General features: G+C 41.3%; 2 protein-coding genes across 12 annotated transcripts in view; one reads left to right on the top strand and one right to left on the bottom strand.

Annotated features, from left to right (window-relative positions):
- Window positions 1–381: 381 nt before the first annotated feature.
- Window positions 382–21,928, bottom strand: GSKIP (GSK3B interacting protein). 6 transcript variants are annotated; one of them, XM_072839842.1, is made up of 5 exons: window positions 21,720–21,928; window positions 11,081–11,141; window positions 10,081–10,159; window positions 5,073–5,331; window positions 382–2,287 (listed from the first exon to the last, which is right to left on the bottom strand). In XM_072839842.1, exons 4-5 carry the CDS (start codon window positions 5,328–5,330, stop codon window positions 2,132–2,134), a joined length of 414 nt encoding a protein of 137 aa, XP_072695943.1. In that variant the 5' UTR covers window position 5,331; window positions 10,081–10,159; window positions 11,081–11,141; window positions 21,720–21,928; the 3' UTR covers window positions 382–2,131. The 6 variants fall into 6 exon arrangements, with proteins under 6 accessions (XP_072695943.1, XP_072695947.1, XP_072695949.1 ...); XM_072839846.1 differs by lacking the exon at window positions 21,720–21,928 and adding an exon at window positions 21,083–21,183 and having other exon boundaries at window positions 9,977–10,159; XM_072839848.1 differs by lacking the exon at window positions 21,720–21,928 and adding an exon at window positions 21,083–21,182.
- Window positions 21,630–23,538, top strand: part of ATG2B (autophagy related 2B) — a 70,875-nt gene continuing 68,966 nt past the window's right edge. For 3 of the 6 annotated variants that reach the window (XM_072839837.1, XM_072839838.1, XM_072839836.1), the window contains exon 1: window positions 21,633–21,882. In XM_072839837.1, coding sequence (XP_072695938.1) covers window positions 21,721–21,882 — 162 coding nt within the window. In that variant the 5' untranslated portion in view covers window positions 21,633–21,720. Of the gene's footprint in view, window positions 21,883–23,538 lie in introns of all 6 variants that reach the window. The other 3 variants (XM_072839840.1, XM_072839839.1, XM_072839841.1) reach the window with 2 other exon arrangements.

The following is a 23,538-nucleotide window of genomic DNA, read 5'->3' as shown; positions in this document are numbered from 1 at the left end:
TACAGAAGTTACAAGCTTTGTAAAGGCTCTATTACCCAATATTTTCTGGAAAGGTTTCATTGAATGCCCCTCACTAAATCCTTATTGATATCATTATATTTAAATAACGGAGATTATTAAGTTGTTAGGTTAAATACAGAGCTAAACTCTTTTCCTTTCTTGAATTACTGGTCAGGTTGAATATCTTTCAAGTGGTTACTGGACATCCATACATTTTTTTTCAAGTTGTTTGATTATATTACATGCCCACTGTTCTTGTTTTCTTATTGACTTGTAAGAGTTACTTATTTAGAGGCTTTTTCTTTTTTTCCCCTTTTGGAAGTGACATCAAGGATTAATTTATCTGATTAAATTCTTTAAACAAGCTAGATGAAATGGAAGTTTCAGTATCTGTATAGTTTTATTAATGTCTTTTCACTCTGTTCCTCTTTCATAATGATAAAAAGAGCAAATCACTTCACAGCAAAATGTAACCATACAGAATTCAAAAATGGACATGGAAGCTCCTGGAACCAGTCATTTATCACAAAATGAACAAAGTCAATTTTTGAATGTACAATCACTTTTCTTCATACTTAACTCGAAATGAGTAAACAGAATTTTATTCGAACTTTACAAATATCCTTTACATTTATTTAGCCTGAGATTAAGCGTGAGAAAATCTGACCTGCAGTTAGATATCACTGCCCAAACAGTTAGCATCTGAAAATAAAGCTGCAAATGGACATGCATTTACCAAACACAAATAAATCATCCTGATGGACTCTGACAATGAATACTGACCCAAACCGAACTTCAATGTGGTTCTACATGATCTTCGGAGCCCAAAAGTGTCTATTACTAAATAATGATTAAAAAAAAAAAAAGTCTGCAAATGACAAATTATGAAGGTGTGTCCCAATGCAGAATTTTACTTCAACATTTCTACAGCTGCTGCTTTAGTAGTACTACTAAAAAATCGACTCCCCAATCCTTAGTATTCAATATGTACTTGAAAACATGTAGCAGCATGGTACGATTCATTTTTATAAATATTAGTACCTGTAATAAAATATAAAAAGAGAGTCTCCCTTTTTCAAATATCAAGTCTCTGAATGCTTCATTCATCCTTTGGTTTCAAACCCATACAATGCAGGCATATTACATTGTAGATTTAGCTTTGAGAAAGAATACTGTGCATCTGTTGGGGAGGGAGGGGTGCTAGGGAATACCAAAGCACTACAGTATAGAAAGGAAACATTGAAGCAAAAATACTTTCTGAATATATACTGTACATCATGTAAACAAACATTCATAATAAGAATCAACACAGGCCAAAATATTGTTTTCTGGGAATTCAGAATCTTCTTCCTTTTGAATCACACACACACTGAAGATGATTTTTGTTAAGAAAAATGGTGCCTGTTCCTATATTTGCTTATGTGCTTAAATATCTTGGAAACAATTATTACATTCATTTGCTAACGGTTTGTCCTCTTAGTTGGCTGGCTGTTGCAAACAAGGAATACAGAACTATTATTTCAGTACCTGTTTTCCATTTAATACTAGCTAAGTAATATATATAATTAATTCATCTTTATCAGTCCCTATTAGTAATATAAATAGATTAAGTGAAGCAGTGAATTTCAAAATTTGTGCAGGGGAAACTAGTTGATAATTTGTTTCCAATAAGGCTAGTAGCAAAATAATTACTACAAAGTCAGTCCAAGCTAGTAGTAAACCCCTGATTTAGCAAGCTGAATCCATGTAGGTCATTTTAATTCCTGTTATATTACTGTGCAAATCTAGAATTTCCTATGTAAAAGAGAGTGCTGGTAGCATCAAAATCCTGTAATAACAGAATGAAATACTGATTAGGTTTTGAAATGCAGAGCTACTATATGAAGAAATCTGAATGTCTTAACGACAGTATCACAGCAATGGCCTCAGGATTCCCTTAAGGAATCCGAAACTAAGAAAGACAATTCATTAGTCAGTAATGTTCTGAGGCAGAAGCCTAAATTTGAAGCAAGGAATGGACATAAAACCAAAAATGCGTTTTCTACTATGACCATATGCAAGTATTTCAAGCTTTATGTCAACATTTTGTACCAGCAGCAGCCCCCTCTAGAAGGAAACAGCTTGGTCACGACTATCCATCCCTCTTCAAAGCTTCCAGTCTTTGAAGGAGTGCGTTTCCAAATGCTTCCCGGTAGGCAGGGCTGAGTGTATCCAGCAACGAGTAGACAGTTTCATGATAGGGAGTGTGTAAGTGATCATCCACTTGGTCAAAAGCATAACCTACCACCTACAAGAGAAATGCAACAGTGGATCAAATAACTAGATTTAACTTGGTACAGAAAACAAAAATGTGTTTACTGGGGCCATTCTTCAATGACTCAATTTCTCAATCAATAGAATATGCATATTTCTTTTTTTTTAAGATTTATTTATTTATTTGATAGAGAAAGAGAGATATCACAAGCAGAGGGAGTGGCAGAGGGAGAGGCATGCCCCTATCTGAGCAGGAAGCCTGATGTGGGGCTTATGACCTGAGCCAAAGGCAGATGCTCAACCCACTGAGCCATCCAGGCACCCTGACTAAGTGTATTTCTAAGCAGTCTGAAACTTAAAGGAACATCATAAACAAAATGCCCTCTTTATCATCTTTTTCTCAAAATGTAAAAGGTTTAATTTACCTACTCCTGAACCTAAAAAGGGATGTCAGAAGAAATGTCAGAAGGAATGTAAAAGCCTACACAGAACAGGTATTTCATTTTCATAGACTGAAATGTGCTTCTATTTATTCCCACACCTACTGAGGACCAACCATACAAAGGCACCAGAACAGATGCTATATTATCAGTCCATATTTTTATTATTTATTTAAACTCTATAAGACTCTATAGGACTCTATAAGAGTCCTAAAAACTGCTTATAGTTTCAATCCTGCTTTACAATTAGTTACATTACTAATTCAACATTACTAACACATTACTTATCTGACAGGGAAACAAATGCTCAACTCTGTGAGATCAAAGGGAATGCTATTCTGTGTGTGTGTTTTCTCTAAACACCGTGAAAGCTTTTGTCCCCAACAAGATCTATCTTGGTTCACCAGCAGTGTTGGGCAAAATCAACTTAGCTTTTGTTGACTAAAGCTGGTGAATTCCCTATATAAACTAATTTTTTAAGACATCTATCCAAGAAGACTCACCTTTAAGTTACAAGTGGCTTTGTTGTTGTTTTAAATGAAAGCAGAGGCAGATGTGTCAGGATGATGAATCACAGCTCTCTGCAACCATGCTGTGTTGTAGCACTTTCTACACCACACTACCACTGTTTGCCCCTCCTTTCCCTGCTAGCCTACAGTCTATTTCTAATTCCCAACACAGGATAGTTGCTCAGTAAAAGCTAACTGAGTAAGACTGCAAAGACAAATATTGGAATATCTACGTGCCAGGTTTCTAAGGGCTCTAGACCTTTCTGCAAACTATTCATATAAGCATCCTTCAAATCCTTTTTAGCTTTTTTTCCTGATCTCTAAGCTATAGATAAAGAAGCAGGGTGCAGACAGGTTGAATGACTCACCCAAGATCCCTCAAATTCACATGTTCGGCTTCTGACTCTGATCAGAATGCTTCCTACCTTCCATAGTCACCTCAGAACTAATCAGTGTAAGACTGAATTAATATACACAGGATGATTGATCTCTACTTTGGATTTGCCTATTTCTATTTAAGATGCATCCACTTCTAAGACTACCTGCTTTTAGCACAATGTCAGGGATTTAGGAAGGAGAGCACAAAGACTGGTTAATCTAGGTACTACTCCCAAAGCAAAGGAGCTACCGGTGCAGCAGTTATGAGGAACTGGAAGTAGTGAAGATGCCAGATTGGCAATTTATTTCAGTGGAGGTGACTGCCAGTCAATGGATACATAGAACACATAGTTTGAGCAAACTGAATCTAGCGAAATAAAAAGATATTTGTGTGTTTAACATTGTCTGACATTCTTACCTACTCAGGCCTTGCCCTGTACCTTAGGATACTCTGCAACTTTGCAGGGCTACTCTTAGGTATACAAACAAAAGTCAGAGATCTTTTGGCCAAGGTTGACAATTATTAAAGTCAAACTAAATTTTGGAATTTCTAATATCTATTCCTTTGTTCAGGTCAGAAATTTTCCTAACAGCGAGTTTTGGGTTGTTTATTTATTTATTATTTTTGAAGGACTTTATTCTCAAGCAATCACTATACCCAATGTGGGGCTCCAACCTACAACCAGGAGATCAAGGTGCCCCAGTGAGTTTTGTTGTTTTAAATGGTAAGTTGCTCTTGGCCAGGGATTTCTACTCTCCTAAATTCAAGATTCTGTTTCAAAGGTTGCAGAGGGGTCACTCTATCTAGAAAAGCTCACACACAGGAAAAGACACTCTTGCAAATCTGGAGGCAGGATATTCTGCTGTGACTTAATTTTGACCTAACAGCTGGAGGACAGAGCAATCAGGTATGTTGTTTTAGTAGAAGAGACATTTTATAAGAGGTGGGAAAAGATCCTCTCAACACGATGATTGCAAAGCTCACCTAAGCACAGAATGCCTACTTTTGGTGAATATATTTAGCTATAGGCAAGAAATAAATTAATTTGGGGGGTTATGTTCAAAACAAAGTAACACTGTAAATCAAATGTTTTTCTTTTTCAAAAAACCCAAAGACTTTAGAATTAATAAGAATAACTAGAGAAAAAGAGCTTTTCTTACAAAGATCTTGGACCTGAGGCACTTGGGTGGTGTAGTTGGTTGAGTGCCTCCTTCTTGGTTTTGGCTCAGGTTGTGATCTCAGAGTTGTGAGATGGAGCTCCCCTTCCGGGTTCCAGGCTCAGCAGGGAGCCTCCTTGAGATGCTCTCTCTCCCCCTCTCCCCCCAAACCCCTGCTCTCTTTAAAAATAAATAAATAAATCTTAAAAAACTTTTTTGGATGTTGTGTTCTCAGTTAACAATCTTCTTGCCCCCCAGCCCCTGCCCCCTAAAGTGGTAAAAATAACAATAAGAAGGTTTTTTTTTTTTTTTTCTATAAAGAAAAGCGACTTACCCTTAGCCCTGCTTCAGTGAGCTCGAGGCAGTATCTGTTCCTCTCTCTTGTTTCCACATTGATATAGGCAACATCATCAGCACAGCGCAGGTTTTTGGAGACAAACATGTTATTAACAGCAAAGAGAACGTCATTTACAACTGCTTCAGCTTCTAGCTTCATGTCTTTCATATCAGCTTCTTCAAAACCATTAAGCTCCGCATCTTCTTCAAACCCTGACATGCTACTCAGCTCCATGGGATTACAGTCTGTTTCCATTCTGCAAAGGAGTAGATATAAAACATGTTTACAGAGAGACATTCCAAATACTGTTGTTTGACTAAGAGGAGCTATGCCTTAATAGAAAACATTAACTAGCTAACAACTTTTAAGGAAAATACTGTCTAAAACTATTTCCAGGGGGATCCCTGGGTGGCTCAGCAGTTTGGCGCCTGCCTTTGGCCCAGGGCGTGATCCTGGAGTCCTGGGATCGGGTCCCGCGCCGGGCTCCCGGCATGGAGCCTGCTTATCCCTCTGCCTGTGTCTCTGCCTCTCTCTCTCTCTGTCTATCATAAATTAAAAAACAAAAAAAACCCAAAACCATTTCCAAGTTGTTTTTCACAGACATGTATAGATTTTCAAAAAAAGAGGTTTTCTACTCTTCCCCTAAAGGTTAATTCCCATAGTGATATAATTCAGAATATTAGCTTTCAGTTTTTTTTCAGTAAAAATCCTGGTACATAACTCTTTTTAATGTGTATTTTTCTAGGATAGATATTTAAAATAGGAATTGCTGAGTCAAAGTGTATGCTCATTTTAACTTTCAACAGATACTGCTGATTCACCTTCACAAAAAGGGCTGTACTGATTTATCCTCCACAAATAGAATATGAGAGACTATATTCTTTTTCATTATCCTCTTTACAATCTTTGTCAATCTGAGAGGCAAAGAATGATGCCTCATTGTCTGAATATGTATTTCTTTGATTAAACATCTTTTTGATATTTATAGAATATTCTTAGTTCCAAGATCATACAGCTGTAAAAAGCAGAAATGGAAATGAACTCAGATTGTTAAATCAGAATTGAAATCTTCACCTACTATAGTGCATGACTTCTCAATGGCTCTTTTTAGGACTTCTGGATTTGAGGTTTTGCATACAAGGGTCTTTTCCACCCCATGATTACTTTTTTTTTTTCCCCCATGATTACATTTTAAAAACCTCTTAGGTTGTCTTCTGAGTTCCCATTCTCTACATGGATGGTTAACTTTCTGATCCATCTAGAATTTATTTTGTATAGCTTTGTTTTTGAAATGGATGGCTTACTGTCCAAACACCATTTATTAAATGACTCATGTTTTCACCACTTCTTTGAACTGATCCGAATACTATAATTGGAAAAATATCATTTCTCAGGCTAACTCAATCCAACGTTACTGCCAGGTTGCTATGGAGTTCTAGCTTCTCTTCTGTGATGTGGTAGCAGTGAGTATTGTTAAAATTCAAAATGTATGAATGAGAAAAGTTAATGAATGTCAAAATGCACTGGAATGCAGGAATTTTCAGAAGAAAACATGCTTTCTTTTTAGCTGCAGGCTTTAAAAGTAAATTCAGATTTCATTTCTCTGAACTGGATTGCGCATTCATTGTCCTGAATGTAGTAGGACTCTTCAACTTGTTATGAGCAATTTTTTTAGTACCTTAAAAATTCCATCTCTTTTTCTATAGTACTGACTTGTACCCTATTTGTAATTTTCAAAATCCTCTAAGTTAGTGGTTTTTACCATGGCCACTGACCCCACCTCAGAGAAACTGAATAAAAATCTCTGGGAGATTTTTCTGCATATTTTTCAGAGTTTATAGATTCTATTGTATGGCCACTGCTCTAAAATTATTCGCAAAAATCTTAAGGAGTTAAAGAGTTTCTGTAGCTGTACATCGTTTGCCATCATAAAAGGCAAACTAGTTGCTAAAGGCAGTTTATGACAAACTATGTCTAACCATTTAAAAAACTGCATAGCAAATGTACTAGTAATATATTCTTCCAATCCTGTTCCAACTAATGATGTTTATGGTTCCTTTACCTTGAGTCCTGTAGCACTCTACAGAATTAGTCCCTCATTCCTAGCAAGTTAATTTTATCAATTATTGCTGGGGCAATTTGTCAGATAACTGGAATCTAATATTGACTTATATATATGAAAGTGAAAACATTTGTTTTTCTTTTTCTTTTTTTTAAAAGATTTTATTTATTTATTCATAGACAGAGAGAGAAAGAGGCAGAGACGCAGGCAGAGGGAGAAGCAGGCTCCATGCAGGGAGCCCGATGTGGGACTCGATCCTGGGTCCCCAGGATCACACCCCAGGCTGCAGGCAGCGCCAAACCGCTGCGCCACCGGGGCTGCCCAACATTTGTTTTTCTAAAACTTTCTACCTTATCCTAAAAATAATCATTCTACTCATTATAATAATTGGTTTCATGTGTAAGAAGATAATCCATTTTATTGTTTTACAGAGTCAGTGTTGAAGATTTTGAAATGGAACTGTCCATTATTCTCTTACTATCATGAATACCATATATCTTTGTTTTGCTTAAGTGATCAAGTACCTCAATTATGGATGTCAGGAAATAATAATCACTACATTAAAAAGATGATGAGAAAGCTTGACAAGCTTTTAAAGCAAGAGTCTAATTCACTGCAATTAGGACCTTAATGATGGAGAAAGATGAAGAATCCAACATCAAAATGGAAGAAACCCTTACAGGTCCATGAAGTATGTCATCAAGTTGCTGCTGTGTAATAATTAGCACCAATGGGCATAAAAGAGAGACAACTTTCCTAACTGCAAAGTTTTAGAAGATTTTTTCTAAAATGTCTTGGGGCACCCTAGATGGCACAGTTAGTTGAGCGTCTGACTCTAGATTTTATGATCTCAGGGTCATAAATTTGAGCACTGTGTCAGGCTCTATGCTGGGCATGGGAGCTGCTTGGGATTCTCTCTCTCCTCCTCCCTCTTTACCCCCTCCTGCCCGCTGCCATGCTCACTTGCTTGCGCTCTCTCTCTCAAATAAATGACTTTACATGATGCATATAAAAGACACATTCAGAACTTCAGGTAATGATACATACACATGAAAATGATACGTTTTAGTACTGTAGCATTATGTAAGCTAATATTTTACACTAGTATTATTTCAAGATACTATAATTTATCTTTTATGCATTGTAACAGGATCCTGATTATTACCAATATCCTCTTCCATTCCTAATAGCACCCTGATTTTCTTAGGGGAATCATAACACCTTCTTGCCTTACTGAGTAAAGCAACCAGGCAACATGAGGGAGACTGACTCCAATCCTGGCTAGAGACTATGCTGATAATCACCACATGAATTCCTCCCAGTCGCTCCAATCCAGATCAGCTTCAGTACACAGCCCCAGTTGTTCCTGATAGCCATTCCAGATGGGGAAACTAGCCCAAGGATGCAGCTAACGGTGGGAAAGAAGAGAGCCAAGAGATTCACAGGGAAATGGAGCCACGGTCTTGACACCTGACCAATCTTCACATTTTTCAGTTACTGAATCCAACAAATTCCCATTCTTTTACTAGCAACTAAAAGCATCCTAATTGATTTAGAAGCCTACTCAAAATGAAAAGCAGTGATTGATCTAGCTCTTCAACAGCTTTATAAAAGTAAAGAGATTTTAAAAAATGGAACTCTGATTATATTTTTGTGCCGGTCATTCAGAAAATGGTTAATAAAAGCTCTGTAGAATGTGAATAATTAGCAGTATGTGTCTGTATTAGTTTCCTCTTGCTGCTGTAACAAATTACCACAAACCTGTGGCTTAAAACAATACAAGTTAATTTTCTTTTAATTCTAGAGGTGAGAAATCTAAAATCCAGGTAGCAGCAGGGATGTATTACTTCTGGAGCCTTCAGTGGAGAATGTTTCCTTGCCTTTTCTGCTTCTAGACGCTGACTGCATTTCTTGGCTCATGGTCCCCTCCTCTACCTTCAAAACACATCACTACATCCTCTGGATTGGTGGTAACACCTCCTTTTTCTGACTCTTGACACGGGCACCTCTTTTACAAGGAGTCTCGTGCTTACATTGGGATATGTCCCTGTTTGAGGTCCTAAAGTTAATCAATAGGCAAAGTTCCTTTTATCATATAAGGCAATGCATTCAGTTTCTGGGATTAAGATACAGACATCTTTGGGGGCCTGTCTACCACAGTGTCTGTAGCCTATTAGCAGATAAGGAATACAAAGGTAGTTAAAGAGACTTCGTTTTCTGACCTTACTTTTAGGAAGCTGTAGTTTATTTTTAATAAACACATTGCAAGGCAGCGTAAAGTACTAGACAGTTTACAGTGCTCTCTTAAAAGAAGGCCCAGAGTACTTGCCAAGTTTAGTGCCTTCTTTGCAAAGATTCCTTGACAATAGTTTCATGCTTTGTATTCTGTAACTCCAGTACCATGATCACCACAAAATGTACTCGGGGTAGCGTTTCAATTAAAGGTAGCATCTCAAGGCTGACAAGGGGTTTATTAAGGATCCTGAATTAAGAGCTCTGTCCAGCTACTTGATTCTAGATGGTGACTGGCCTATCCAATTAGATCCTCTCTTGAGGAGACTGAACACAGAGCCATGAAGGTCCCACCAAACATGAAGGCAGTTGGTGGTGATGGTGCTAGAACTACGGCAGTCAGGGTGGCTTGATCAATGGGACACTAAAGAAGTGGCATCTACATTTCTGATTATGCATCTCATTAACTAAAAATACTTTAAACAGATACCTTGTTATATGTATATGTATTTACATACACATTCTACTATAATTAAAATATTAAAAACATGTAAATATGAATTTAAACAGAAGCTAAAATATGAACTATAAACTTATTTTCTCTTACTTCTCAACAGATTATCTCATGTACTTGAGTGTGGAGGCCAGCACCACAGAGGAGGAGATGGGTGTCCATTTCAGGGAAGAGAAATTACTAGAATTACTACTCACACATTAGAGCTGCTGTCTGGTTACTGGAATGACTTTCTCATCAGTAGGAATCTGGTAAAAATCCTTGATTTCTCTCTTTCTGCAGGCAAAACAATTTATCATTGTACAAGAAATTCTAGACCAACACAACTTTGTGCAATGAAAGAAACATTCTTTATCAGTGCTGTCAAAGACAGTAGCTACAGCTACTGGTTAAAGTGACTGAGGAACTCAATCTCAAATTTCAGTTAATTTTCATTCATATAAGTTTAAATAGGTAATGGCTCTTGTATCAGAGTGGGTATAGACTTTTGGGAATACCTTTGGATACACGGTAACCAACTCCATTTACATTACAGTTGGAAAAAAAATCAGTAGATATAAAGGAACTAAATTAAACTTATTTTATATATGAGTAGCAAGATTTGGAAATACATGTTAAAAAAAATTCTGAATCTCAGTACTCTATGGAGAGGAATTAACCATCTTGTTTCAAACGGCAAAAGGTAATGAAGTACTTATGTTTTGTGATCTTGTCAATTTAGACTCTAAGTTTATTATCATATATTGTAATTATTAAATATAATCCACCGTACATCTACATATCCAGCATTTCTCTAAGCATCAGAATACTAATTAAAGGGGTCTACTGGTGGGGCGCCTGGGTGGCTCAGTTGGTTGGACGTCCAACTCTTAATTTCAGCTCAAGTCATTATCTTGGGAGCCTGAGACTGAGTCCTGAGTTGGGTTCTGCACCCAGTGGGGAGTCTGCTTGAGATGCTCTCTTTCTATCCCCGACCCTTGGTGGCACTCTGTCTAATATAAATGAATCTTAAAAAAAAAAAAAAAAAGGTGTCTATTGGTATTACAGCTTAATTTGGGAAGACAAGCTCATTAAATATGTACATAAATATTAACGCTACACACATGCATCATAATCATAACCTAAGAAGTGTACTTAATTGTGAGTGACAGGTAGGTAGAGAAAGCAATGGTATGTTTGGTCTTATTACAAACTTACCACTAAAGTTGTATGAGCCTGGGCTGGCCACGTAACCTCACTGGACTCATGATTTTCTCAGCTATGAAATAAGGGGAACAGACAAGAAACTCTTTACTGTTCTTGAGAGCTCTGATATTCTGTGATCTATGACATAATTGTTAGTTATGATGGGGCTTGACTTTGACTCATGGAAGAGGTCAGTCAAAACTGGTCTTGAATGAGCACAGGTGAAATTATGGATGAAGCAGAAAGGACTTGAGAGTTGTAAAGAATTCTTCACAGGGAACAAAGCATAAGCAATAACCTGCATGGGGTGTGGCAGGAATTCTAAGGAGACTAGCCTAACTAGTCTAATGCAAGGACAATGTTAGGAGAATAATTGAGGGGTGCCTGGGTGGCTCAGTGGTTGAGTGCCTGCTTTCAACTCAGGTTGCGATTGGGATTGGGTCCCTTATCAGGCTCCCTGTGGGGAGCCTGCTTCTCCCTCTGCTTCTGTCTCTGTGTCTCTCATGAATTAATACTTTTTTTTTTTAAAGGAGAGTAATAGCCCAATTTGAAGTGTGCTGATATCCAGAGAGGAGAATTTGATTTTGGTATAATAGCCTCCTTTAAACTCTTTGAGAATGGTAACAGCAACAGTCTACATTTCAAGTGGGTTTCTTTCAGGCAGCATATGGTTTGGTCCTGCTTTTATATGCAATCTGGCAATTTCTACCTTTTAATTGTAGTGTTTAGGCCTTTTATATTTAACATGACTGCTATAATTACTGATGTGGTTACTATCTATTTTGCTATTATCTATTTGTACCATCTGTATTCTCTTCACTTTTCCTTATTTTTCTGTCTACTTTTGGACTGACCACTTTTTAGGATTCTATTTTACATCCTTTGGTGGCTTATGAACTCCGTTCTTAGTGGTTAGTTTACACGATACATCTGTAATTACACTATACATCTGTAATTATCACAGTCTACCTTTAACCTTGAAGTGATATGCTACTTCATGTAGAGCATAAGAACTTTACAAGAGTATACTATATTGCCTTTTTAATATTTTTGTCATATTTTACTTCTATGTGCTACAAACTTCGTAATACATACTTTTGTTATAAACAGTATAATTTTTCAGCAATTTAGATAAGAAAGAAGTATTTTATATTCAACCACATAATTACTATTTCTGGTGCTCTGTGTTCCTTTGTGTTTACTTATACTCACATCTATGATCTGTATCACATCCTCTGCCTGATGGATTTCTTATAACATTTCCTGAGTGCAGACCTGCTGTTAATGAATTCTTTCAGCTTTATTTATGAGAGAGAGAATGCACGTGCACATGAGGGGGTAGATGGAGAGGGAGAAGCAGGCTCCTTCCTGAGCAGGGAGCCTGATGCGAGACCTGTGTCAAAGGCAGATGCTTAACAACTGAGCCACTCAGGTGTCTCTTTCGGCTTCTGTATATCTAAACAAGTCTTCTTTTCACCTTCAGTTTTGAAAGATATTTTTGCTGGGTATAGAATCCTGGGTTGACAGTCTCCCCACTCTAAGATTTTAAAGCTCTCTCTCTACTATTATTTTGCTTACATTATTTCCTGTGAAAAATCTAATGTCATTACTGTCTTTGTTCCTCTGGGTGTATTTTTCCTGATTTCTTTTGCTTGGGGCTTTTCTTTTCTTTTCTTTTCTTTTTTTTTTTTTTTAAAGATTTTATTTATTTATTCATGATAGTCACACAGAGAGAGAGAGAGAGGCAGAGACATAGGCAGAGGGAGAAGCAGGCTCCATGCAGGGAGCCCGATGTGGGATTCGATCCCGGGTCTCCAGGATCGCGCCCTGGGCCAAAGGCAGGCGCCAAACCGCTGCGCCACCCAGGGATCCCTGCTTGGGGCTTTTCAAACATTAATTTGTCCCTCCTCTTTTTGGGGACTCCAATTTCATGAATATTAGGTTTAAGTGAAGTTGTCCTACTCTTCTTTTTTCATGTTCTTAGTTTCTTCTCTCTTTGTTTCACTTTGAATAGCTTCTATTGCTGTCTTTGAATTCACTAATCTTTTCTTCTGCAGCGTCTTATCTCTACTTGTCTTTTTAAAAAACCTTTTCCACGTCTCTACTTAATTTGCTCAGTTTTTCCCTCTAGCTTTTTAAACATACGGGTTTTTAATGTCCTTGTCTACTAATTTCATAGTTATTTATGGGTAAATTTCAAATTACAGATTTTTCTTACTATGGGTTGTATACTGCTGCTTTGTATGCATGGTAATTTTTAATTGGATGCCAAACAATGTGTATTTTACCTTATACAGTCCTATTTTAATATGCCTATAAATATTATTGAGCATTCTTTTGGGATATAGTTATTGGAAATAGCTTGATCCTTTTGGTTTATTTATTTTTTAAAGATTTTATTTATTTATTTATTTATTTATTTATTTATTTATTTATTTATTTATTCATGAGAGACACACAGAGAGAGGCAGAGACATATGCAGAGGGAAAAATAGGCTCACTGTGGGAAGCCTGATACAGGACTTGATCCCAGGACCCCAGGATCAGGACCCGAGCTGAAGGCAAATGGTCAACCACTGGGCCACCCAGGCACCCCACCTGATCCTTTTGAGTTTTGCTTTTAGACTTTTTAAGGCAGTATCAAACCTACATTTAGTTTCTGGTTAATTCTGACCCACTATGGAGTCAATAACCTTTCTGAATATTCTGATATCCTATGGATTATGAGGATTTTCCATTTTTGGTGATAGGAACAGGAACATCCCTGGTCCTGTACTTTTTTTGGGTAGTTTCTTCACACCTATGTGTTGATCAGTATTTATTCAGCTGCAGGCTGGAGGGGGATCCTCTGTACATTTCCACAGCTCTTGCTTTCTGTGAAGCTCTCTAATTTCTAGTACTCTGTCCTGGTTGACTTGGCCTTTCTGAACTTGAAGCTCCATATCCTTAATTCAGGGAGACTACTGGGTTCTACCTGGGTTTCTTTTCCCAGTGTCATGCCTAGAAATTCTCTCCAGGCAATAAACTGGGGCAATGGGCTCACCTCATTTGTATATCACAGCATTAGACAATGAAGGACACTGATCCTTCAATGTCCCAGTGATCAGCGTCCTTCATTGTCTAATCCCCAACATCTTAAAAGCCTTTTCTCCCCAGATGTTTTTGCCCACTTTCTTATTGTTTCAGGTGGAAAGGTAATCTGGGCCCTGTCCCTCTGTCTTTGCCAGGAATGCACAACCGAGTGCATTCCAGTTTTGAACAAACCTTGTGATCTTATTTCATAAATTTTTCTTTCAGTAATTTTGGTCTCTCTCATATTACCTTTTTTTTTTTTTTTTAAGATTTTATTTGTAAGTAATCTCTACGCCCAACATGGGGCTCAAATTCACAATCCTGAGATCAAGAGTCACACATTCCACTGGCCAAGCCAGCCAGGGTGCCCCTCTCCCATATTACTTTGGAAAAACTTTACCACCTTGCCAATTCCTTCATTAATGGGTTAAATACATTTCTTAAAAAGTTGAGTATAGTCAACACACAAAATTTAATTAGTTTCAGGTGTACAAATTAGTGATTTGACAAGTTCATACACTAGGCTGTTTTTACCACAAGTGTAGCTACCATCTATCCTGTTACATCACTAAAACAATACCATTAACTGCATTCCTTAGGCTCTGCCTTTTATTCTCATGACTTATTCATTCCATAGAGTTAAATATATTTTTTACACATGCTTACTATGTTTGTATAAGACCTATGTTTCTAACTTAAAAAAAAAAATTGTACTTTGACATTATAGGTGACCCTTGAACAACATGGGTTTGAACTGCATGGTTCCATTTATATGTAGATTTTTTTAAAAAATTTTTTTAATTTTTTTTTAAATTTTTTTTTATTATTATTTATCTCTGATAGTCATACAGAGAGAGAGAGAGAGAGAGAGAGAGGCAGAGACACAGGCAGAGGGAGAAGCAGGCTCCTCATGGGGAGCCCAATGCGGGACTTGATCCTAGGACCCGGGGATCATGACCTGAGCCGAAGGCAGATGTTCAACCACTAAGCCACCTAGCTATCCCTATATGTAGATTTTTTTCAATACATACAGTATTGTACTGTAAATATATTTTCTCTTCCTTATGATTCTCTTAAAAAAATATTTATCTTAGAGACAGCATGGACAGGGGAAGGGAGGAGAGGCAGAGTCTTAAGTAGAGCCTGAGTGCAGAGCCCCACATAGCTCCCAATCCCATAACCCAGAGATCAAACCCTGAGCTGAAACCAAGAGCAGGAGTCTTAACTGACTGTGACACCCTGGCACCCCTCCTCCTTATAATTTTCTGAATAATATCTTCTTTTCTTTATTTTTAAGAATACAGTACATAATGCATATAATATACACAATATCTGTTAATTAGCTGTTTATATAAGTGGTAAGGCTTCTGGTCAACAGTAGGCTATTAGTTAAGAGTTTGGGGAATCAAAAGTTATACTTGGATTTTCAACTACACGGGAGTTGGTGACTGGAATGTCCAAAGCTCAGCTGTATTTTAGACTTTCAGTTCTTCAAAATTCAGCTCGACACATTTATTTCAGCATTCGGTATCTGATCTCAAGAAAGAGTTAATCACTACATCCTTCTTCCTTTGCATTAGTATTGCTGTAGATTTTCATACTTCTTTGGAAATCAGGGCCTGTGATGTCTACATCACCAGCACAGGGTCCCACCTAAGGCAGGTGTTCACTGAATATATGTTTTAAAGTTTATTTGTTTATAATCTATACACCCAACGTGGAGCTAGAACTCCACTACGAGATCAAGAGTCGCATGAACTCTACTGACTGAGCCAGCCAGGTGCTCCTTCACCAAATACTTTCTGAATGAATAAATCAAAGAAAAAATTCTAACTCACTGCTTCTCAAGCTGTGATACTTGGCCCTGTGACAATGGGCATACAACTGGATAAATAAGAATATACACTGTAGAGATTCTTCCCCAAATACACATCACTGTTATAGTAACAATATTATGAAGTGTGATGTAAAATTGCCTAGAACTTTTTAAAAACAAATAGATGTCTTAAGCTATGCCTTCTTCAGGTTATGCCTCTACACTCCTAGGATTTCCTTTGCTTCTGATAAAAAATTTGAGTGAGAAGTAAAAGGAGTACTGCACTTACCTAAGAAATTAACTCAGAAAGCTTAAAATTCTAGGCATTGGGCCTGGGGGTATGAGGTTAATGAGCAGAGGTGGAAGCTAGTAGAAGCGCAGCAGATTCATACTGAGTTAGACTAAGTCTTTATACTTCTTCCCACTTCAGTTAGGGTATTGTTTTTTTGTAAAAAGTTAAGGAAATTCAATAGCTCTTATTCCATCTGTTGGTATGATTTAGGGGCTGTGGTAAGTGTTTTTGGAAGATTCATGAAACTGGTTATCAAGATATTGATTACTAAGTCCTTTATTCCTTCTCTATTTTTTATCTTCTAATTTTTCTATGGCAAAAAGAAAATGTATTGTTTGCAGCAAAACAAAAGTCTTTTGAAAATGTGATATATTAGAAAGTACGAGGGATAGAAGCAGAAACGTTCTTCTAAAAGAAGCCAAGCTATTGAGATAGTTAAAATAACTGGTAGCTTCAGTTCCAAGTGGAATGAGAGGTTTGAATTTATCTGCATTTCAAACAAGAGTTTTGAAAGTAAAGATGAATCAAGTTGATTAATTATAATTAGCAACTTTTAGAAATTATCCAAAGCTAAAGCTAGTTTAATCTTTATTTGCTGTTAACACGTAACATTTAATGTTTTCAATAGCTCTACAAAGTATGAGTTTTGAAATTAAAAAAGTTATTTTTTTAAAAAGACTTTATTTATTTGAGAGAGAGAGAAGAGAGGGAGAGCATGAGCTGGGGTGGGGAGAGGCAGAGGCAGAGGGAGAAGCAGGCTCCCTGCCGAGCAGGGAGTCTGACTCAGGGTTCCATCCCAAGACCTTGATATTATTACCTGAGCCAAGGGCAGATGCTTAACGAACTGAGTCACCTAGCTGCCCCCCAAATTTTAAAATTTAAAATCAGAATCATCATATATTACAGTATTTGTAATTCAAATAAAATTGCATACTTTTTCCATTTATACACTGATGCATAAAATTATTCTGCACCCTACTTGCAATGATAGAGACACATATAGATGACTAACAACAAATCAATTATAGGGGGAGCTAACAGTGAGGAAATATACAGATAGTGTTAATTTGACAAGCCTTGTAAACTGTAAATAAGCAGCAACACCACATCCCTGTAAACACCCTTTCCTTCAAAACCAGAAACTAAATGAGATTCTAAGAAAAGACTCAAAATTTGAAGGCTTAAAAAAACGTCCAGGCATTATTTTTTTTGTTTCCAAGTAATCCTCTAGGTTACACAGAGGATTGGATACTATATTTAATATAAAGTACATTACAAGCAAAATAAGACAAATCAATATCTGAAGAATACAAAATAGAAAACCTCTTTGCTTTCCATTTTGATTCTAAATTGGCTCCCTACCAGGTTCTGAGTAATATTCCGTTGCCAGTACCTTCAAAAAACTGGAATACCTTATGGGTGCTATTAGTTATTCTGGTCAGATGACTGTGTCATCTGGTAGAAAGTTTCCAAAATGATTCCTTATAACATCATACATCAATTATTTAGGAACCAGCTCTAACTTCATCTGTGGGTATAATTTTTGTGCTATGTTAGTGTTCTGGAGGATTGATAAACTGGTTATCAAGGAATTTATCACTAAGTTCTTTATTCTCTACTTAATTTAATAGACTTTGTTGTGTTTCATCACAGATTTACAGCATCAGAGAGATGAAAAAAGACTGTAGATTTGTCCTTAATGACAACAGTCATATATATATATAGCATGACAAAATAATAGAAGCAGAGTGGCTCAGTGGTTAAGTGTCTGCCTTTGGCTCAGGTCATGAACTCAGGGTTCTGGGCTGAGTCACCATCCAACTTCCTGCTCAGCGTGGAGTCTGCTTCTTCCTCTTTCTCTGCTTCCCCCTGCCCGTACTCTCTCTCAAATACATAAAATCTTAAAAAAAATAATAGAGGCAGAATGATTTCAAGAGCAGTATACAGATTTCCAATTTTCACTTTGAGAATCTGACAAGTGACATCCCAACAGTCAGCAGAGGGCTAGAACACGGTATCTTAATCAGGATGACTTTTTATTTGTATCATATCTCATAGCCTGAAAAATCCTCTCAATATGAACAAGTGGCCAGTAGGCTGTAGTGGTTAAAGGGTCTTGAACACAGCAAGAATCTCTGCTCTAAGTATTCTGGGACTTGGGGCAGGATACTTGAATCTCTCTGGTCACACATTCCTCCTCTTTAAAATGAAGCTAACCATAGCATCACGTAAAGGGATACCACAAGTACATATGGAAAGTGCTCAGCACGGTGCTAAGCTCAAAAAATAGTATGTTTATTATTATATACTGAAAAGATGGTTAAGGAAAAGCTGACCCTGAAACTCAAGCCACTTAACTTTGAGTTTGGTGCTTTTAACATCACGTGAAGTGCTGTGGCTGCTGCTGTCTTTTACAGCTCCCAGAATCATGAGATACGGGAGCCCTAAGGGAGCCCTAACATCATATTCCGGTTACGAGTGCAAGTCTTAAAAAGCCAAAAGTATGTCACGCACTTTTCTTTTGTTTCACACATTAACATGGATTTCTTTGAAGGATGTATACAGCTCTATGTAGGTTCTAACCCGTCACTTCAAAGCCTTTTACGGAAGTCTTAAAAAGTTGACAATGTTTCTTCACCTTCCTCATTTAATTAACACTAGGTGTTAACATTTTGTGATAGTACTCTGTCTTTGATAAAACATAAAAATAGCACTATGAGTTAAAATGAGTATCATACGCTAATCGAGCTCCAGGTATAAAAATGCTAGGTCCCAAGCCTGAACATGCACGCGGACTTTCTCCTAGAAAGCATAACACATACGAGGCAACATTCGAAGGGAGCATGCCTGTTATCATAATAAAATCTTCTGATTTTTATTTTCCTTTCCCGATGGTTGATATTTCAGGCATTTTGTGGACATCCTGTATGCAATTCTCTATTCCAAAGGAAATCACTTAACATTTGGCCTTGAAAGAAGTCGACTGTATTCATTTGTCAAAAGTCCAGTTGGAACCTTCCAAGGCCTATGCTAATTCCCTGCCCAGATGATTCCGCTTTTTCGTCGCTTTGTTTATATTCCTTTTATTGATAAATGTAATCATTATTCACAAACATGTCTTACTTATATCTTCAAAATATATCCAGAACCTAACCGCTTCCTACCTCCTCGACCACGACTACTCTAAGTCCAAGCTACTGCCTTCTGCTGCCTGGATTCCTACAATAATCTCTAACTGTTCTGGCTTTTTCTCCTTTGGTCCTCCCACCTCCACACCGCAGTGAGCATGATTCTGTAGAAACTCAGGCCAGATCATGTCACTCCTCTCCTCGAACCCATTCACCTACCCAAGTAAGAGCCCAAAGTCCTACAGGGCCTGTGCCCCCAAGCCCCCCAGCTTCTCCTCCTCCTTACTTCACTCTCTGCTCCTGTTCCTTGAACTCATCAATCCTGCCCTTGCTGTTCCCCTGCCACGGAAGTCAACATGCCTTGCTCCCTGGCTTTCTCCAAGACTCTGCTGCTAAAACATCACCTTATTAAATAAGAGAGGCCTTCTCTCACCCCTCTGTATACAAGTGGCAAATAACTTCCCTCTCCATTCGCTTTGTATCACTTTACCTTTTTCAACAGCACGTACCAGCCCACGGCCTATGATATATTTAATTACTGTTGGTTTCCCTTCCCTTCAACAAGAGGTAAGCTCCATGAGGCCAGAAACTTAACTCTGCTCACTGCTGTATCCCCAGCACACCAGCAGGCAACAACACAAATGCTTACTGAATAAAGGAATAGCCCTTTCACCATAGAACATAAACTCCCTGAGTTCTTTTCTACCTTTTCCATCTCTCCAACCGCGGAGACTTTCCTTTAACGGGCCCTTAACGAATATTTCTGAATGAGCGAAGAGCACGGGAACTGAGGTTACCGACAATGCTTCGGACAAGTCTACAAAGAACGGGGGCGGGGGGGGGGCGGGGAGGACACAACAATCCAAGCGACTACATACACACACGCGAGAGCGAGCACACTGGCTCTCAAAAGAGTGTGGCTGTGGAAAGGGGACCCGGAGCCTTCCTGGGTCAACATTTCCGGGCGGTCTTGGTGCGAGTTACCAACCTGCCAATAACCCGCCGTCTTCACTGTGTATCCCTGGATGCAACCGTCTGTGCTCGGGGCTCGGTTTGGGTTCGTCCCCTACCGCAGCTCGGCAAGTCTCGGGGCGCCGAAGCCCGGCTCGCAGGCCTCTCAGGGCTGGCGGAGCTAGCGGGCGGCTCGGCCTCCGCCGGAGATGCCCCCCCCCCCCCCCCCGCCCCAAAAGGCAGAACTAGGATCGCGCTGCTTCCCGGAGCGGCACGAGCGCTTGGCTCAGGTTTCCGCGGGGTCCGGAGCCTCTGGCGTTGAGCACAGAAAGCAGTTCTGCCCGCAGATGCCTCCAAGACTCAAGTTTCCCGGAGCCGGGGTGGGGGGCGGGGGCAGCACGCCCCGCACGAAGAAAGCGCTCTGCAAACCGCCAAGCCGCTGGGCAAACCGGAGCTTCGGAAACAATACCTCGGAGAGGCGGGGAGGGGGCCAACAACTTGCCGACCATGGGCGCCGGCCGCTGCCGGGGGACCGGGTGGAGGGTGGAGGGTGGAGGGGGGCGCGGTGGCGGGAAGGGCCAGGCGCTGCTGCAGCCCCCCCCCCCCCGCGGCCCGCGCGCTCCGAGAGCCCGTTTCCGGGGTCGGGGTCCCAGGTGACCGCACGACCCAGGCCAGCCGCGCCCCCGACCCCTGTCGGCCAGTCCCGGTCGCAGCCCCCCCTCCCTCCGCCCCCCGGGCAGCCCCCGCCGGCTCACCTGCGCGCGCCCGGCGTCCTCCGCTTCCCCCCTCGGGAGGCGTCTGGAGCCGACCCGCGGCGCCGTCCCGCCTCCCGCGCTCGCCCCGCCCCCTCCGAGCCGGAACCGCGGGCTTCCGGGCTCTTCTCCCCGCCCCCTCGCCCCTAGTGTGGCGTCACTTCCGCCAGCGCCCGGCCGCGCGCCGCGAGCGTGGGCGTCGCGCACGCGCCGGGAGCGCCCCAGAGTCGGGAGCGCGCCCCGCGGATGACAACAAATTCGTCGCGCGGCGGCGGCGGTGGAGGAGTCCGCCTCGGTACCTGCCGCGGGCCGTGCCGCGTGCGCCCCTGCATCCTGCCTGCGTGACGACTGGGGCCCTCGCGGAGGCCTCCCCACGCCCCCACACCCCCCCGGGCCTGGGGCGTCGGGTCCCCGCCGGGCCTAGCGCGAGCCGCGCGGCGCGGGCCATGGGGTCGCCCTGAGGGACGCCCGGCGCCCAGCGGGCATGGAGGGGCCGTCCCGGGCTTAGGCCCCGCCGCCGGGACTCGAGCCGCCGCCGCCGCCGCCGCCGTCGCCGCGGCCTGGAGCCGGAGCCGGAGCCTGGGCCCCAGGGCCGGAGCCGCCGCCTGCAGCCCCCGCGGGCCCCGTTGCCGGCGCTCACCATGCCGTGGCCGTTCTCGGAGTCCATCAAGAAGAGGGCATGTCGCTACCTCCTGCAGAGATACCTGGGCCACTTCCTGCAGGAGAAGCTGAGCCTGGAGCAGCTCAGCCTGGACCTGTACCAGGGCACCGGCTCCCTCGCCCAAGTCCCCTTGGACAAATGGGTAAGAGCCGCCGGCGGCCGGCCGGGAGGGTCTCGCTCCCCCTCCTCGGGGATCGGCGGGCGGGTGTCACCCGTCACCCGCGCTGGGTGACGTCCACCCCCTCCCCCTCCCCCTCCGCCTCCCGCTCCCCGGGGATTGTTTGGATCCCAGCGTGGCAGGGCTCACGGAAATGTGTTCTAGTGTTTATAGTCTGTTTCTAGCAAGTTGCGCCCCCCCCCCCCATCACGTGCTTCGGAAACTTAACGGAGGGGATGGAGTCTACACTGCGGGGAGCGGTTGCGTCGGGGGTTGGGGGGGGCCCTGCGAGGAGGTGACCGGGCTGCCCCTTGGGTAGCGAGGGTCGCAGGGTTCCGCGGCGAACACATCCTGTTTCAGGACATGACAGTCCGGGAAGATTAAGGGTCGGGGAGGACGTTTGGGGATGTCAGGCTTCCTCGTCATCCCTTCACTTGGTTTGGGAGGGCCGCCTGCGCAGCGCCTGCCATCTGGGAGGAAGGAGGCGAAGGCCGCCGGCCGCTCTGCCTGTTTTGGCTTAATGATACCTACGCCGGCGAGGCCCACCTGTGAGTGCCTGTGTGTGGCCCTAGTAGGGCGCTTCGGTTTTGCTTATTGGCCTCACGTGACCGAGCGTGAAAGCAGGTGTTGCAGAAGCACTGACGCTGCGGCGTTTGAAAACCTGCTTTCTACTTGTCAGCGGGAGGCTGTGCGCGGACTCGGTGTGTCTTACAGGTGCTTCAGCCCGGACGGTTGTACCTGCATTTGTAGGTGCGACGCGGAGCGCTTCACTTAAACTGTATTCAGCCGGGAGTTGAACAAGAACCGACCGGCTTTTTTGTTTTTTAACATTTCTTTTTTTTTTTTTTTTTAATTTTTTAAGATTTTATTTATTCATGAGAGACACACAGAGAGGCAGAGACACAGGCAGAGGGAGAAGCAGGCTCCATGCGGGGAGCCCGATGTGGGACTCGATCCCGGGTCTCCAGGGCCACATCCTGGGCTGCAGGCAGCGCTAAACCGCTGGGCCACTCAGGGATCCCCCTGACCAGCTTTTCTCCTGCCCCCAACCCTTCATTTTTTTGCGCTGGAGTTTGCTGCTAGCGGTTTGGATTGGTTTGTGGCGTTTTAGAGGTTTACTATCCTAAATGCATTCGTACACAGGTTACGTTTAGGACGTTATAAACATAGTGACTTTCCCGGTAGTGATAGTTGAGCAAAACAAAAGGAAACCTCCCCGTGCACCATGGGGAGGTGCTGTGTGAAAAGCTAAACTATTTTCTTTTATATAAAAGTGTTAACAGTAATGACTTCTTAGCCACAGAAACCTGAAAAACTCAAATTATGGTAACATCTTATTATGACCCTTCAATTAATTGCACTTGTATGAATAAACGTTTTCTTTTTTAATACGTAGATGACTTAACTAGGAAGAGTACACATAGTGGAAAGAGTTTGAGTAGATCCAGTCCCACATGAGGCTAAATCACACTAACCCAGGCTGCCAGTTAGCTAAGTGACAGTGGGCATAGTAATTCACCTCAGATTAATAAACCTTAATGGAGTATACATTCCATGCCAGGCACTGTGTCAGGACAGTGTGTTGCTGTAATTCTTCGCTGAAGATAAGGATTCTGATGGATATTTTTCAGTTTAGTGACC

The sequence above is a fragment of the Canis lupus genome, chromosome 9 (genome assembly GCF_048164855.1).
Source record: "Canis lupus baileyi chromosome 9, mCanLup2.hap1, whole genome shotgun sequence".
Lineage (NCBI taxonomy): Eukaryota > Metazoa > Chordata > Mammalia > Carnivora > Canidae > Canis > Canis lupus.
Note: the sequence above shows the minus strand (reverse complement) of the source record. Positions and strands in the feature narration are given on the sequence as shown.